This window comes from Stigmatopora nigra, chromosome 13 (assembly GCF_051989575.1).
Source record: "Stigmatopora nigra isolate UIUO_SnigA chromosome 13, RoL_Snig_1.1, whole genome shotgun sequence".
Taxonomy (NCBI): Eukaryota; Metazoa; Chordata; class Actinopteri; order Syngnathiformes; family Syngnathidae; genus Stigmatopora; species Stigmatopora nigra.
Genome location: NC_135520.1, coordinates 6,319,986 through 6,336,612, shown reverse-complemented (window position 1 = coordinate 6,336,612; position 16,627 = coordinate 6,319,986). Strand labels below are relative to the sequence as shown.

General features: G+C 41.6%; 1 protein-coding gene across 2 annotated transcripts in view; it reads left to right on the top strand.

Moving 5' to 3' along the window:
- Window positions 1-15,476, top strand: part of LOC144206354 (signal-induced proliferation-associated 1-like protein 1) — a 32,160-nt gene extending 16,684 nt beyond the window's left edge. Inside the window, exons 2-22 of one of the 2 annotated variants that reach the window (XM_077731300.1) lie at window positions 20-1,703; window positions 1,837-1,967; window positions 2,545-2,733; window positions 2,817-2,991; window positions 3,280-3,383; window positions 3,465-3,622; window positions 6,591-7,170; window positions 7,300-7,574; window positions 8,121-8,375; window positions 8,448-8,591; window positions 9,069-9,220; window positions 9,296-9,372; window positions 9,640-9,725; window positions 9,828-10,052; window positions 10,852-11,034; window positions 11,735-11,891; window positions 12,234-12,432; window positions 12,511-12,660; window positions 12,986-13,103; window positions 14,106-14,184; window positions 14,388-15,476. In XM_077731300.1, coding sequence (XP_077587426.1) covers window positions 224-1,703; window positions 1,837-1,967; window positions 2,545-2,733; window positions 2,817-2,991; window positions 3,280-3,383; window positions 3,465-3,622; window positions 6,591-7,170; window positions 7,300-7,574; window positions 8,121-8,375; window positions 8,448-8,591; window positions 9,069-9,220; window positions 9,296-9,372; window positions 9,640-9,725; window positions 9,828-10,052; window positions 10,852-11,034; window positions 11,735-11,891; window positions 12,234-12,432; window positions 12,511-12,660; window positions 12,986-13,103; window positions 14,106-14,184; window positions 14,388-14,531 — 5,061 coding nt within the window. In that variant the 5' untranslated portion in view covers window positions 20-223 and the 3' untranslated portion in view covers window positions 14,532-15,476. Of the gene's footprint in view, window positions 1-19; window positions 1,704-1,836; window positions 1,968-2,544; window positions 2,734-2,816; window positions 2,992-3,279; window positions 3,384-3,464; window positions 3,623-6,590; window positions 7,171-7,299; window positions 7,575-8,120; window positions 8,376-8,447; window positions 8,592-9,068; window positions 9,221-9,295; window positions 9,373-9,639; window positions 10,053-10,851; window positions 11,035-11,734; window positions 11,892-12,233; window positions 12,433-12,510; window positions 12,661-12,985; window positions 13,104-14,105; window positions 14,185-14,387 lie in introns of both variants that reach the window. The other variant, XM_077731299.1, reaches the window with a different exon arrangement.
- Window positions 15,477-16,627: the final 1,151 nt, after the last annotated feature.

Sequence of the window (16,627 nt, the reverse complement as noted above, 5' to 3'; positions counted from 1 at the left end):
TGTGTTGTTTTTTTTTCAGGCCCCTGTTTTGGAATAAAAACATGCCAATGGGAGCGTTTGTCGCAGTCACGAATTCTATGAGCGCTTGAGTGAGGAAACTGCAGGCTCCCCTCCTTTTCTGGCTGATAATCAACCTGCACATGAAGTCGGGGAGCAGCAATCCATCCCGGAGGCAGCAGCTATGTCTACTCGCTGAGTGGCTTTAGCCTTCGACACTTGTGTCATGACCAGCCTAAAGCGCCCACCAATGGAGTGCCCCGTCGGGGGCACAATCCCTGCCACCGATGAGTTTTACCCTCGCCATTTGCGCTTAATCAATGGTGGTGCAGGGCCAACCCGCACAGACAATGTCCACGGGACTGTGAGCGCAGGCGTGCCAAAGATGGGCGTGCGGGCTCGTGTGGCCGATTGGCCCCCAAGGAGAGATGGTTCGCGGGCTTTTTGGCACTCCTCCACTGAGTCTGAAATCATGAGTGCGCCTCTGAAAAATCACATTAAACTGGGATCGATTATTAGCCCTCAGGACTCGTCAATGCTTCGAAATATCCACAATACTTTGAAAAATCGTACACAAGCCCAGGCTAACAACTATTGTACTGATACTCGGTATTTGGGGCCAGGAGTTTATAGAAGTCCGCCACGCAGAAATGCACACCAGAAGCGAATCCATCAGCGTAGCAACAGTGACATGACCATCAGTGAAATGGAAGCTGGCGGAGACAGCGACGAAGATTGGGGTCCGCCATTGGGGACTAAATGGTCTCCACTTCACAGGGAGTACGGCAGCACATCTTCAATAGAACAACATGGGGCTTCTGGTGAGAGTTTCTTTGAAATGCTCAAAGGCTACCGAGGAGAAGTAGACCAGCGTAGCCCAGCTCCAGATAAACTGGAGGACATGCTGAATGTTCGGCCCAAGCAGGCTGCCGTTGACCTGTTGGAGAATACCGTGGACAATCAGGCACAAAAAACTAAGGAAAGGGAAAAACCTCCCAAGAGACGCACTAAATCAGAAACTGGGGGTGAGTCTATATTTCGTAAGCTTCGTAATGTACGAGGTGATTCTGACTCCCCAAGAGTTGGTTCGGATGTCGAGGATGGTCGGATGGAGGAGATGGGACCCTCGCTAAAACTGTGGGTTTGTCAGAAAGGCTTTGCTCACTACGACGTCCAAAGCTCGCTGTTCGACCTCAACGAAGTCATTCAGTTGCGGCAGAATGCAGGCAGGAAGAAGAACAACACCACCACGGGGGCCTCCGCAGCTGCCGTCGCCTCGGCTACCTCCACCCTATCATCCACCCATAGCCTTCCATACAGCTCCCCGAGTGGTAGTCAGGAGGACCTAAACTCTCGAAACAGCCCCAGCTTGGACTCCGGAGATGAACAGAGCAATGAGATGCTGCTTAGTTGTCCCTGCTTTCGAAATGAGATAGGCACGGATAACTATGGGCGGCACAGATTGGGTGCAAATGGAGCAGGCTATTATGGACTTGTGGGTGGTGTAGCAGGAAACTCAGGGAACTTAAATGGAGAAGGGAACTTTTATGAAAGCTCATTAAATACACACTGCACCAATGCTGGAGTGGCTGTGCTGGAGGGACCAAAGGAAGGTCTAAGTACACTCAGCGAAAAAGCCAAACAATATATTGTGGAGCATGTGGACCTTGGAGCTTACTACTACAGAAAGTTTTTCTACATGAGGGGTAATTGCATGTCATTTCTACCATTAATTACACTTTATGAATTTGTTGGGTGATGTTTTGGTATGTAACTTTGGCAATTGTAGGGTGTTCATTGCAATCCATCATTTTTCCATCATTTTTTTTGTTAACTCAGAGCACTGGAACTACTTTGGAATTGACGACGCTTTAGGCCCTGTGGCAGTGAGCTTGCGCAGAGAGAAGTTGGAGGAGGACAAGGAGCATGGTCAGCAATATAACTATCGCCTCATCTTCAGAACTAGTGAGGTAAATTACATTCATACATAAAACTCCTTGGATATTCACCATGTTTTTGGATTATTAGTCTTACCTGGGTGTAAGCCGCAGTCCCAACTCAATAATGAACAAAAGTGTGTTCAAAAATTCAAAATCTTTGTATTTAACTAAAGGGTGTCCTAAACCAATATTCTAAGCACATTTAAGACAATTATCTACTTCTTGCTTTACATTAAAGTTTAGTTTCCCTCTCCTAATGCCAAAACATTAAATCAACATACATTCTCAGACAGACCCTAAATGTTATCCGGCTGGGCTTGTTTGCTGAAGACAGGTGCTTGTTATTAGCCGTCCCCCTAAACAAACACCTAGACTGGAAGATACAGTTCTGGTCTATGCATGTGTCCATTGTGAACACGGGCCTCTCAAGTTTGTAATAGAGAAAGTATTCCAACTAATCAAAGTGATTATGTTCATCCAATACAATACAATTTAGGTTGTCTTTTAGTCCCTTCCTATTTCATAGATTTCTGTTATATTAAGTCAACAATGTATTTTTCTGATGTTTAGAGATATATATTATCTTTTTCTGCCTTTGTCCATCCAGCTTACAACACTCAGAGGGTCCATCTTGGAGGATGCTGTGCTCTCTGCTTCCAAGCATGGCACCACCCGAGGACTTCCCATTAAAGAGGTCCTGGAGTATATTCTCCCAGAATTAGATTTACCTTGCCTCCGACTGGCGCTCAATATCCCCAAGGTCACAGAGCAGCTGATGAAACTGGATGAGCAAGGAGTAAGACTTCTTTTAAAAAAGAAATCAAAGCAAAAATAGCTGTGATATTGAATAAAAGTGTGTTTTTTTTTTTTTACTGCCAGCTGAGTTTCCAGGTAAAGGTGGGGGTGATGTACTGCCGAGCTGGACAGAGCACTGAGGAAGAGATGTACAACAATGAGATGGCGGGTCCTGCTCTAGAGGAGTTCCTGCAGCTACTGGGGGAGAAAGTTCGCCTCAAGGGCTTCACCAAGTACAGAGCCCAACTGGACACCAAAAGTAAAGACTTTCGTCAAAAATAGCGTACAGGCAGTATCAGGCACAACACAGGATATACAATACAGGATTGTAGAGATGTAAAATCTATGGGGTGGAAACGCCAAACTTGTTTATGCAACACAATGATTCAATGCCAGACATTCAGCCATAACTCACTATTGTATAGATGGGAAAATGAATAGAGGTTGAATTAGATGCCTTTTTTACACAACAACACAAACTGCCTATTGCATTGTTGAATTGACAGAATTGCTTTTTCATTTATTTCCCTTCTTTACCCTCTTCTAGCGGACTCAACAGGGACACACTCGCTTTACACATCCTACAAGGACTATGAGCTCATGTTTCATGTGTCTACTTTGCTGCCTTACACACCTAATAATAAGCAACAGGTAAACATGGCTAGTATACCATTGTGTTGTGTGCTCTTTTGGATTGTATTATACAATTCTAACTTGTCTCTCTTTGAGCAGTTGCTGAGAAAGCGCCATATTGGGAACGACATAGTGACCATTGTGTTCCAGGAGCCTGGTGCTCACCCCTTCACCCCAAAGGCCATTCGCTCTCATTTTCAACATGTTTTCATTGTTGTGAGAGTGCACGATCCCTGCTCAGACAACACCTGCTACAGGTTGGTCCATTTAGTATTGTATAGTAATGTTTTTTAGCAGGGGCAAGTTAAGCATACACATTACAATGGACATACAGGAATGAACTGGGGAAAAGCCACAATCCAGAAAGATCATTTCTAGAAATGTTTAAACAAAACTGATTTACTTAAAGCTAGTATTTGTCAACAAAAACTGTCGCGATAGGAAGACAAAAACATGGCGCAGTGTAGAGTGATGATATAAAACTATAGAAAACAGCAAATTATGGCAAAGTATTCCACATTTTGCAATTTCAAATTGGTATATACTTTCAGCATAGCGCTTTGAACTGAAAAGATGACAATTGATCTAAGATGTGGATATATGAAATATTTCCACATCCAGAGAGTGAGCCCACAAGCTTTTAACCACTCAGCAGTGCATTAAGACAAACAATAGCCCCCTCGGCGAGGGTCTCTGTGTAAGTGAATTCTGTGACAATCATCCCATCATGTCAGTCCTGGATGGTTCATGTTAGTATTTTAAAAGGATTTATTTTATTTTTTTACCACAGCAGTTTTTACATTCTCTCTCAAGACAACTAGAAATTCCACATGTGTATTTGCTTTAAGTTGTGCATGCTTAATTAGGAGATCACACGCAGAGGCCTGGAAATATCATCTAATTGTGGAATGTCCCATAAATTAGTTTGATTACGGCTGAGTGGAAGAGATTGGCACGGCGACTCGTTTCCGCTGGCTGATTCTTGGTCTCACACAGTCCGCTCCCTCTTTTGACTGGCACACCTCCAAGCAAACATGCGGTGTTTACACATTGTCGCTACCTTTCCTCCCTTTTCTCCTTTCACCTTTTTCTCATGGCCACTTGTGCACGCTTGCATACATTTTTTGCTTCCCTCGCTAATTCCTTTGGAAGTCTCTCTCTCTCTCTCTACACACGCTGACAATAGAAGTGTCCGCCTTCCCTTTTTCTCCCAGCCTGCCACTTTGCCTTTGGGCAGCGTGAGTTGGAGTGGTCCGAAGGAGTTAGTGGCTTGCACATGAAGTGCTCACGTCTCACAGACATGCATGTGATTGGGAAGGCTTGTGGAGGGCAGATTTTCGCATAGTACTGCGAGAAGACTTTAGGAGTGGATGGGTCAAATTCGCCTTCTGTCTTCAACTTTGTCCAGATTGGACTAAAAATCTTTCGGAGACCTTTTGGGAATTTTTTTTTCCATGCCTTTTAGGAAAGTAACCTTTGGAAAATTCTCCTTCTGGTTTTCATTCTGGATGAAATTGAGAGCTGTGGGACTCTGACAATTTGAGATCATTTGGAACTACCCCACCCAGAGGTGCTTACACGCCCCTAGCTTTTGCTTTGTGTACCACTTTAAGTTTAAGTCTTGATTGTCATTTCTCTTCCAATGGATCCCTTTCACCAATGACGCCTAAACACGAATGGGTTCAGATAGCAATTTTTTGTAGTTGGTCAGACTGAATTACAACAACCTACCGTCACACTGTCAAGGTATTTTGTGGCAAACCATAGAACCGGGAGGTAAGTGCTGATTGCTTGTGTTGTTGATGATGCAGTCATTTGGATTCATTAGACAGGATTTCAACAGATTCAGCCACCCACATATATAACCCTAGTAGTTCTGTGCAGAATGTTTGATCTCTTTGGTAAAGTTTGTTGAGTCATCTTGTTATTAATAGCTTTGCTTTTGGGGTTGATAATGTTTAGGTCGCACTGGGCCAGAACATAGCATTAAAGGAGCGGCCCTAGGCCAGCGGGGTGCTAATCTGCCGCTTTCAACTACTGCCCCACACTGGGCTGCAAAGACAGATTGCGTAACTCCGTCTTTGTGTCGGAAATGAAGGCTGTTTGCTAGCTCAAGCCACAGTGGCACTCGTCCAAGCCAGAGCAGCGCAGAGAGTGGCAGGTTGTCAACACTGGCTGCTGCCCTGTCAACTGGGATGGGATGTATAGTATTTATATCCAAGGGTTTAGTCAGGCGTGCATGGCAACATTCATCCTACTGCCAATGGTTGTGCTTAATGAAGTGCATGCAAACTTGTCACAAGTGTCATATCCCCTTATTCAAGACCAAAGACATTCACTTTCATTACTAAAGACTTTATTTGAATGTACTAGAAATTTTTGAAGATTTGCTGTTGTTTTTGACAATATCCATTGACTCGTTTGAATGGTGAGTGGATAATTCAAACAGACCATAGTATCATGAAAGTAACCAATGGAAACAATTGCTTAAATTGGATTTTGTCTAAAGTGTAATACCTTATTTTAGGATTGACACAATCCAATAGTCTGTTCTTTCCAAAAGAGTCTGTGATGTTACTTGTATGCGCCTGTTAGAGGACATATTTTTTCCACCCCTATTTATAGAGGTCAAGAAATACAACCTCCGGATGGTCTTTATTGATACATTGATTGGCAATATGAGAGGATGTTGTGCTATAGGATCTTTAAACTCAAGTTAAATATGTTCAAACAATTCCCATGCAAAAGCAAGCTATCCTTTTAAAGCAAGTCATTTTTTTGTCCTCGGAATGTATTAACAACACGCCCCTGCATTTTTGACAATGTGTTTGAGGTTAGTTTTACTGTATTACAAGTCTCAGAATTCAAGGAAATGGAAAACACATGATTTGCACATCTGCCTCACAGTCATATCATTGACTGTGTGGCAAATGATTGAGAAATGGGCACAGGACTTCCTGTTTGGAGTTAGTATGTTCTCCTACTTGCATATGTTTTATCATGGGTAATCCAACTTCCTTCCATTTTCCCAAAACATGCATTTTAGGGTCATTGAATACATTGTCATACATTGGTATGAAGGCAATAATCAGGTAACAAAGGTTATTTGATAAAATCTACCCAAGCTCAGTAACTGAGGACAGTATTGTCATTTTGGTACTTTGGTTCCAATCACTGAATATAACTGAGAATGAATGACTGTCATTACCTTTGTTTTCTCCATAGTGTGGCAGTAAGCCGCTCCCAAGACGTACCCCCCTTTGGTCCACCTGTCCCCAAGGGCGTGACCTTTCCCAAGTCCTCCGTCTTCAGGGACTTCCTATTGGCCAAAGTCATCAACGCTGAAAACGCAGCTCACAAGTCAGACAAGTTTGGCGCCATGGCGACGCGAACACGACAGGAGTACCTAAGAGACTTGGCAGAGCGTCATGTTACCAACACTCCAGTGGAGCCCACTGGGAAGTTCCCTTTCATTTCCTTGGCGCACAAACGGCGGGAGAAAGTGCGCCCGTATAGCGGGGCGGAGCTCCGGAGCCTGGGCGCCATCACTTGGCAGGTCCACGCTGAAGATCAGGTGGCGGGCGCTGAGCGGGAATGCTTATTGGCCATTTCAAACGACTTTGTGATCCTACTGGACCAGGAAGCCAAAGCGGTTGTTTTTAACTGTGCCACCCGTGATGTCATTGGATGGTCAACTGGAAGCCCCGCCTCTCTAAAGATCTTCTATGAGCGTGGTGAAAGTGTCTCACTTCGCTCTATCAACAACAATACAGAAGACTTTGGAGAGGTGGTTAAGCGGCTAGAGGTCAGTAAGGGAGGGTTTTTGTTGTTGTCAAATGCCTAATGATTACATGCAATACATAAAGTAGCAGCTGTTCAGTTATGTTATTCAAAAGAGTGATTATATTAATTTTGCTTTGATACCCCACTTTAGCTGCTGACCAAAGGGAGCCAGACCACAGAAATGACACTGCGACGCAACGCTCTGGGACAGCTTGGTTTTCATGTCAACTTTGAGGGCATCGTGGCCGAGGTGGAGCCGTATGGCTACGCCTGGCAGGCCGGTTTGAGGCAAGGCAGCCGGTTGGTGGAGATCTGCAAGGTCGCTGTGGCGTCGCTGTCGCACGAGCAGATGATCGACTTACTCCGGACGTCTGTCACGGTCAAAGTGGTCATCATTCCTCCGCACGATGACTCGACGCCACGCAGGTAAATAAGACTTTTTTACACCCAAAAACAAAAATGTTATGTATTTTTAGAGTAGTACTTTATTTAGTATTTTTGTTTTATTCCTTCCACCTGAAATTAAATAATAGTCTTGTTTTATAATTAAAAAAAATCAAACATGTTTAGATTGGTAATTTATTTAGCATTTGAAATTGGTCTGGTGTACTGCATACACAATTCTGTATTTTTTTTAAATAATGTAGTTATTTAATTATAGTTCTTTATATTTATTCATTAAGTAGTAAAATGTATAATGGTTAGTTATTTTTGTTACCATAAGGATTTGATTATTTCATTTTTTGTGTTTTATTCAAGTCTGAACAATGTAGTTATTTAATTGGAGTTATTTCTGGTAACTTGTCATTAAATGAAACAAAGGTTTTCATAATTGAGGGATTATACATTTTGTAATGAATGTTCTAAAAATAAACTGTACTTTTTTATGTTAAAGTAATGTTATCCTCTATTTTTACAATTAATTTTGGCATTTTGTCCAAGACAATACACTAAAGGATTTAATTTTCACAGAGGCTGCTCCGAAATCTATCACATGCCATTAGTGGACTACAAGAATCACAAGGAGGGGATGCCTTACGAATTAAAGTTCCCCTTCCGCCCAGCCACCAACAGCAACACCAAATGGCCCAGAACCTCCTCCAGCCCTCAGACACGGCCCGCTAGTTCAGGCGGAACACTCATCAAGGCTCCCCCGCCGGACTTCGTCAATTCTGCTGCCATGCCGCGCAGCATGTCCAGCGAGGGACGACCTGTTATTCCCAAAAGGTTGCTTACTAAGCCAAAGTGAAACATCTTACAAATACGCTTGTGCTGTATTTGACAGCTATTTCCTCATAGGTATTCACCTGGAAATGAAAACTACGCCCTCGCCTGTTCAATTGTGATGGCTCGCACTCTTCAGAATACAAACTCCCCCTCCGGCCTCCCCTACACTGACAACATGAGTTCCAACCACTGGAAGCAAAAGTCTATGCCTGAGGGGTAAGCTCATCTCTCATTTAGTTAAAGATGAAAAGTGTCAAATTTTAACCCTGGGCTCCAAATACAGTCTTTTGGGGAAGGAGGTTTCCTGAACTTTGAAGGTTACACTGTATTTATGTCTTTTAAAGTAAGTTAAATGTCTCATCTCATCTCATTTTCTGAAACGCATGAGCCTCACTAGGGTCGCCGGGGTGCTGGAGCCTATCCCAGCTGACTTTGGGCTAGAGGTGGGGTCACCCTGAATTGGTGGCAATTAGACAAACAACCATAGTGTCCAATCAGCCTACCATGCATGTTTTGGAATGTGGGAAGAAACCCACGCAGGTCCGGGCAGAACATGCAAACTCCACACTGGTGGATCGACCTGGATTTGAACCTAGGTCCCCCACTGTGAGGCAGATGCGCTAACCACTCATCCGCCAATGTAAGCAAAATGTCTTGAAGCAAATAGCCATGGTGCCCCCTTCTCTTTTCTAGGTTTAATAACAACAACTGTCAGTCCCCTGTGTCGTCTACACGACTGTTGCCAGGTGACAGCGGCATCAAAATGGGCTCTACCGCGGGAGCTGCTTGGTCCCGAAACGCGGAGACTGAGGCAACGAGTCGTCAGGGAGAACAAAACACTCAAGGTAAAACCAACTTACCCTTTTTTAATTAGTACAAAATAGCACATTCCTACTCTTTTTTTTTTTTTCTTCTGGCAGAAACAGCCAAGGCGGTCATGCCTCGACTCCAGCCACCAGAGCAGAGTGGACATGTTTCACCTAACAAGAGCGCGAAGGTAAGTTGGAAATCCTCACAGTGAAATCACAAGAATATAAAAAATACAAGCAAAACTGGGTGTATTTTCACTCTCAGATAAACAACAAGTCTTAAAATAACTGGCAGAAATCATTCCCATCCAGGTCAAAATATAGTAAACCTACTATGCGTGGTTTTGGACTTTTTTGTACCAGGAATATTATAATACTACATTAGGGCAAACTGAGGTATTACATTAAGAATAACTGTTTCAAAGTATAAGAACTTCTGTCTTATGTATGCTTAGGTGGATGCGCCATATTCCTCTAGCCAATCCAGCAGCAACACACTGTCAAGCAATGCCTCGAGCTCCGCCCACAGCGATGAGAAATGGTACGAGGTGGGCTCCCGCTCGGGAGTACGCGGTGATCTGGAGCTCGCCGGCTACCTCCAGGGCACGTCCACAGATAGCGGCATTGACGCCACATCCTTCAGTGCCACACAGAGCAGTACGGCATCCCTAAATGGCGCTACCAAGTCTACGGACACCGTCCTATGGCAGGGCGAGGCAGCCGGGGGGCTGACAGGCAGTGAGGAGTTGCCACCCACTTCAGACTCCCTCGTCCCAGCTGAAGGTGGTTGTGAGAACATGTTGAAGAGCCCGTCAGCCATTCCGGACAACGCTTCCTACGCCCTTAGTGACTCCGCCTCCCACTCCAGGTGTGCATTTAGATGTTATTTTGTCCTGTTGGGGCATCTTTGAGTGGGGAGGGAGTTTAGTTTGGTCAGGCCACATCTTTTTTGTTAGATAGAAAGTCGTTTTTGGATTTTAATGATAAAAAATACAACTATTAGTTAAATATGATAATTACTATTATAAACTGTTTGTTCGATATTGATAGTTGTAGTGGACATATGGTAATTGTGCTTAACTCAAATGTTAACTTGAGTAAACTGAATCACCTGTCTAGCCAAAGAATATATGAATTCTAGTCAAGGTACCGCTGCACATCCTGCATCATCTCAGGCAAAAAGTCAGATGCTTTGCAGTTTGGATTTTGAACAAAGGATGTGTGTGCGGGTGTTCGCCATCCCCCTCGTATCCATGATAGAAAGGAAATGCTTGAAGTTGCTAAAAAAGCAGACTGTGAGCTCAGCACTGTTCCCCCCCTCCTCTTTTTAAATCCCACTTCCTTTGAATCAACCCAATCTCCCTTCCCTCGCTTTTTTACCCATCCAGAAATAACTCGACGTGTACATTGGGGCCTTTGTTTTTAATCATATGTGAATGTGCACACACACACACACACACGCATACACACACACACACACACACACGCACACACACACAAGTTCTCCAGATGATGAGTTAGACGCAAGGACATGGTGTTCTGTTTTTGTTTTGTTTTTATTATTATTTTTATCACTAATCATCATGCAACCTGAGAAACATTTGGATTCATAGGAGTGTTTTCTTGCACAAGAATTAACAACTTGAATTCCCCGTTGTCCCCAACAGCACACCGAGTTCCGGTCCGTCTGGAAACCAAGAGGAACCGGCAACTGACACCTCGCCCACTGCCCAGGATTCCTCGGGGCCAAAGACCTTCTATCCTAGGCAGGGGGCCACCTCAAAATTCCTAATCGGCTGGAAAAAACCCGGCGGGACAGTCAACTCTATCGACTTTGGCAGCACTCGGAAGTAAGTTTTTGGCCAAGCATCTGTGAACACTTAAAAATGCATCTGGTCTAAGTTGTCATTCAAACTAAAGAGATAAAGCCATCCTACTGCTTCCTGCTGTTCGACCTGATGTACGACAGAGTTTTTAGATGGGCAACACTGGCATCGTGTGGTAGTATAGTGTCGTGTTAGAAAGTTTGAAAAGATAGACAGTTTTTCCTACATTTTAATGGCATTTTTAAAAGGTTTTTTTTACAACAGTATTGTGTTAGGATTAGTAAAACAATTATTTACTTCCATTGCTACGGTAGTTTTATAATTGTATTTCTATATTGACTTTTTTTTAACTAGTTTTTATTATTGAATAACTAATTTCATAAAATACCACTCGTAATGTAAGTATATCATCCACCTATGTCGTTAATATTCAACTAAAAAAAACATTTCATTGTGATACAGATATTCGTACTATATAGAATAAAAAAGACAAACAAGAAATCGGTTAGGTTAGGAAAATGACTCCCTATTCAACTTTTGCCCTCTCCAATCTCTTCACAAAATCTTCTATGATATGCAAACTTTTCAGTAAAAATGTCGGCAAAACCTCATGGTGAATACCAGCCCCAAATAGAATGCCTCAATGTGTTTCTTTTCTTCATCTGTGTCTCTTAAAGTACTCCCACAGTGCACATAATTCTCAAATATTTGTTCTTGTGTCCAGACGACACCAAAGCGACGGCCTTCTGGTCAGTCAGCCGCAACTCAGAGCCAATCTTCGGGGCTCGCAGTCCCCCCAACGACACACTGCCAAGTCCAGCCTAGAAGAAGACCTAAAGAAGCTCATCATGCTTGACAGCCCTCCCCCCACTGAAGAGAAGGTAGCCAAACACATCGTTCACTGACAACATAGACCAACTTTAAAGCGGTACCACCAATGTTAAACACCAATATGTTAAACATTAAGCTTGAAAACAATTCACGTGAGCTCAAACAGGAAGAACAGATACTGCTTGGTCAATGTTTGCAATTCGCAAATACACACCAACTTTGCATATAGAGAGGTTTACAGTGGCCCTTCAGGCAATAGAAGAAAAAAAACGGTATCATGTAGAATATTTAAATTTACTGTCTGTGTGGATTGTTTTTTCGATAAAGGGAATACATGTAATGTAATGTACTACTATATTGTGATTTTTCTGCTTTTTCCATTGCCTCCAAAGCCGTTTCCTGCACCGACTCCCACCCGGCGCTCCCTCCAGAGGACCCTGTCGGATGAGAGCATCTATAGTGGGCAGAGGGGGTCCATCTCCAGTGACAAACGCGACACGCCCACCGACCTCCTATTCAGCTGTTCCACCGTGCCCCGTTCACCCACCGCTCGCAATGCAGCCAGCCGCCGAACGTCAAACAAATCCCTCGGTGAATTTTTTTAATCGCGTTGCTGATTGCCGTTACATTAGCACGGTCTGTTTTCATGGGGTAATTCGTGCTTTTCAGGAAATCTTTCTGCTCCGGAAAGCACAGAGTTTGAACAGGAGAGCGGCAAACAACAAGTGCAGGATGCTGGATTAATGCCGCTCCCTGATACTAAGACAGATGGTCCGCTGGACTGGGCACACTTGGTTGATGCTGCCAAGGCGTTTGAAGGTAGGGTCTTCATTGGGAAGTTGTACAGTAGAGCAGTTCACTATTGAACAAGCATTTATGATACTGTATTTTTAGGACTATGAGTCGCAGTTTTTTTTCTTTTATAGTACTTATAATTTCATTAGGTACCATATTTTTACCACTATAAGGCGCACTGGACTATAAGGTGCACTGCACACCCTCAATGAATGACACATTTGAATTATTTTCCATATATAAAGCACACTGGATTATAGGGCGCCCTATCTATTCATTTATTTTTTTACTAGTGTGATTGAGTCTGAAAAATGTGGTAGTAACCTGTTGTATTTTATTGCTCCTACAGAGCAGAGACTGGTCTATCTAGCAGCGCAGGAGGAGAACTCAGAGGCCTACAGCCCAGCAGGTGTCAGCCCACAACAGGCTGAGCCTCAAGCGGCCCCGTTGAGACAGCCATCCCCTAGGTATTAAAGCCTCGTAAAGTGTTGATTTTTAGCAAAAAAAATTCAGTTATGAATGACTAAACTGGCATGCCACATTTTTTATATTTTATTTTATTTTTTCCAATTCATAAGATGCAAATCGTACACGGATTGTGAATGGCTGTTCTTCTAGTCGACGACCAATCCATATTAAGTCGCATTATGATTTATGTTCAAGAAAGAGAAACCTTCAGAGATTTTTCTCTGCCCCTCTTTTAGTTAGGAAATTAAGTGTAAAAGTTGGCCATCTTATTCAAGCAGATTGTCGCTTACTGGTCATGTCCCCAGCTCCATCCCAGTACCATTAGAAGGCAACTAATCCACATTAAGCCACCATATGAGATGTATCATGGAAAAGCTTCTCATTCTTTGCTCTACTTAATAAGGACATTTCTAGAAAAAAGTTTTAAAAAATGTACAAGAACTGCTTTGGATTCAGCCATAGTAAATCAAGCAGATTTTGCTTTCTGGGCACATCTGCAGCTCAGTCATCAGATGGCCGCGAAGTGGTTAGACCCTTGAGGCAGGCAAGGCAAATTCGTATAACAAAATTAAAGTTGAACTTTGTACTAGTTTGTGTGTCAAAGTAACTTTCTCAACATTGAGTTCTAAATATACTCACACAATATTCCCAACAGTCACTTCAGAGTTTATCTCTAATGCTGATGGTGACAATAAATGACTGCCACTGATGGTGATAGACAACCTGGGAGGAGCTACAGCCTCAAATAAATTGCTCATCTATTGCCATTAATGGCAGCCAAGGAGTATTTGTAATAGAAACTTTTTTCAATTCTGTAAATTAGTCTCCCATTTCAGTAGGTGAGGAGTAATGTCATTAAACTTGTGCTGCAGAATCAGCAGAGCTCACCAAGGCCAAGATTTTAGTGTCCTTTGCTCAACTAGGCTGTGAAATAGATACATTTTAAAAACCTTGTACCAAACTTTGTTGCTATCAATGTTGTTTAACTTTTTTTTTTGCAGTGAAACACCACCCTGTTTAATGGGAAAAGTCAACCAACTGGAATCAATGGTGAAGGTGCTACAGGATGACCTGAAAAGAGTGAGTTTTATTATTTTTTTAATTATATTTGATTTAAAATACAACTAGATAGAGTTAAAACAAAAAGTTAAAAAAAACAGACATAAGGTAGCGTAGTTAGAACTGGACTAACAGTTTTAGCAGATATTTTAGCGTTTACAAAACGCCAAATGCAACAAAAAAACAAATGAAAAATAGGGCTGATGGCTTTTCTTCTTTGACAGGAGAAGGACGCCAAAACGTCCCTGCAAATTCAAATCCAGGGCCTGCGTGAAGACAACCAGCGTCTCCTGGAGGAGTCGTACAGCGCGTCTGCCAAACTCAAGAAGTTCACCGAGTGGGTCTTCAACACCATCGACATGAACTGATGCTGTACAGGGAGTACCACTACAACTAAGCTGTACTTATTTTTGCTCTTCAAGGCTCATGTTCTTAAAAAAACAACAATGGTTGCTTTTTTTCTGTGTTTTCCAACATTACTGCAAAGAGCCAGCACGCATGCGTTCCCTTCCCTTAAAAACTGACCAACCGTGCTGACTTTGCATGTCAGAAGAAAAGAAACAATCAAAACAAAATACTCAATAAATGCCTCATATTAATATGGGAGGGTTTGACACTGTTAATTGGCATTTTAGGATTGTATACAGAATTAAGGCTAAAACTGAATATAATTGGCTGATTTCAAAAGAGAAAAAAACTTTTCAAAGTACATTTTAAATGATCATATCCTATTATTGTAGCAGTGTAAGTAAACTGACAGACTTTACAGAGCACATACTCTCAACCATGTAAAGCCTAATGTGTAAAAGATTGTACAGTGTTATATAGGTTGACAACTACACATGCAAAAGGTTTATCTTTTGTACAAAACTAAATCCAGATTGCCATGAATAATAGTTTTGACGGCTCATTTTTATCACCATCTTGTAAATATATGGGTTATTTTTTCCCATGTTCTCCCCCCACTCTATTCCCTAGATGAGATATTTAAAGTGTATTTATGAAGAAGATGAAGAGAAACAGCCATAAGGAAAAAAGGATGTCTTGCAATCAGATTTAAAGAAATTATTTCATATGAAAAAGATTAAGAATGATATAAAAGATGCATTTCATATGATTATATTTTTCATTTCAATGCCTCCCAAATAGCCTGCATTGAACCACACATACACAGGCTGAGTAGGTCTCATTATGTAGTAATTTGCTTGGTTTAACTTATTGGGTGCCATTGACGGTAATATACGTCTATTGCATTTCAAAAAAATAATTGAAATTCACACCAGAAGATCCAAATCATTGAATATCTATCATTGTCAATGAGTTTAATGGCGAATTTTAGTAATATTCCATTAAATTGAATAGGAATTTGCACAAAATTTAAATTGGGAACAATACGGAATCATATTGAAATATATTAACAGGTGCGGTTCATTTAATTATTGGAGTCAATTCTACTTGGTTTAAAATATTTGCATTTACATATTGCACTTTATTTATTTTGAAAATTAGGATAGTACATAAAAAATTCTGATTATATTTTGCAGGGAATATGCCCATTTAAATTTAAAGTTTTTCATACTTAGATATACATATATTGCTATACTGCATATTGTAGTTTGAGTTTTACTTTTCAAATTACACTATTGAAATCATGAATAAGATACTTTGTAATTTATTGAGATTTATCTGTGTACAGTATATCTGGAATTTAAAAATACCCCTAAAGCTATTCTCGAAATATATTATAGGGTTTAGAGTTAGGGGGTTATATATTTAATTTAACTAAATATTTTTGGTTTGAGATATGCCTCATATTCATCATATTCCAGTTTACGCCTTTTAACTCATGACAATCCCTATTAAAAATTCTTAAGTATCAAACATTGAAATACAGGACTTAGGTCACTGTTATTAATAAAATGCAATAATGGAAGTAATAAATAAATATTCCAGAAATCGTATGGACTGCCAACATGTAAATGACTCCAAATAGACGGCCCCGCCCACCGCATGACGTTAGCCTCCAATGTGATCTTTCATATGTGATTCTGCTCAGTATGTTAATGATGGTGCTTTTCTGTGTGGTTCTCCTTAAAATCCTCAATTTTTTTCCCTGACACTGTGGAAGTATCTGATTCTTCGGGAAGACAATTCAAGACTCATCCCAATTTGCACCTTGATTGATATTTTTTTATTCTATTTTTTTGGTCAGAAGAGAGTATATATATAGTAGGTAGGAAACAAAATGAGTCCAAGGCCCGTTAAACCTTGAACACGTGTGACAGCATGTGACTCTTTCCATTCACCTGTGATGTGTACAAACTGTTTATAACTATTAAAGATATTTTGTTCTTTTACTATATGTCTCACAGGAAGTTTATTTATTCAATGTTGGGAAGGGTTTTTGTGGCCAGTCATCTTATTACTGTTTCAGTTGTCTGAAAGATTTAAATGGCATACTGTC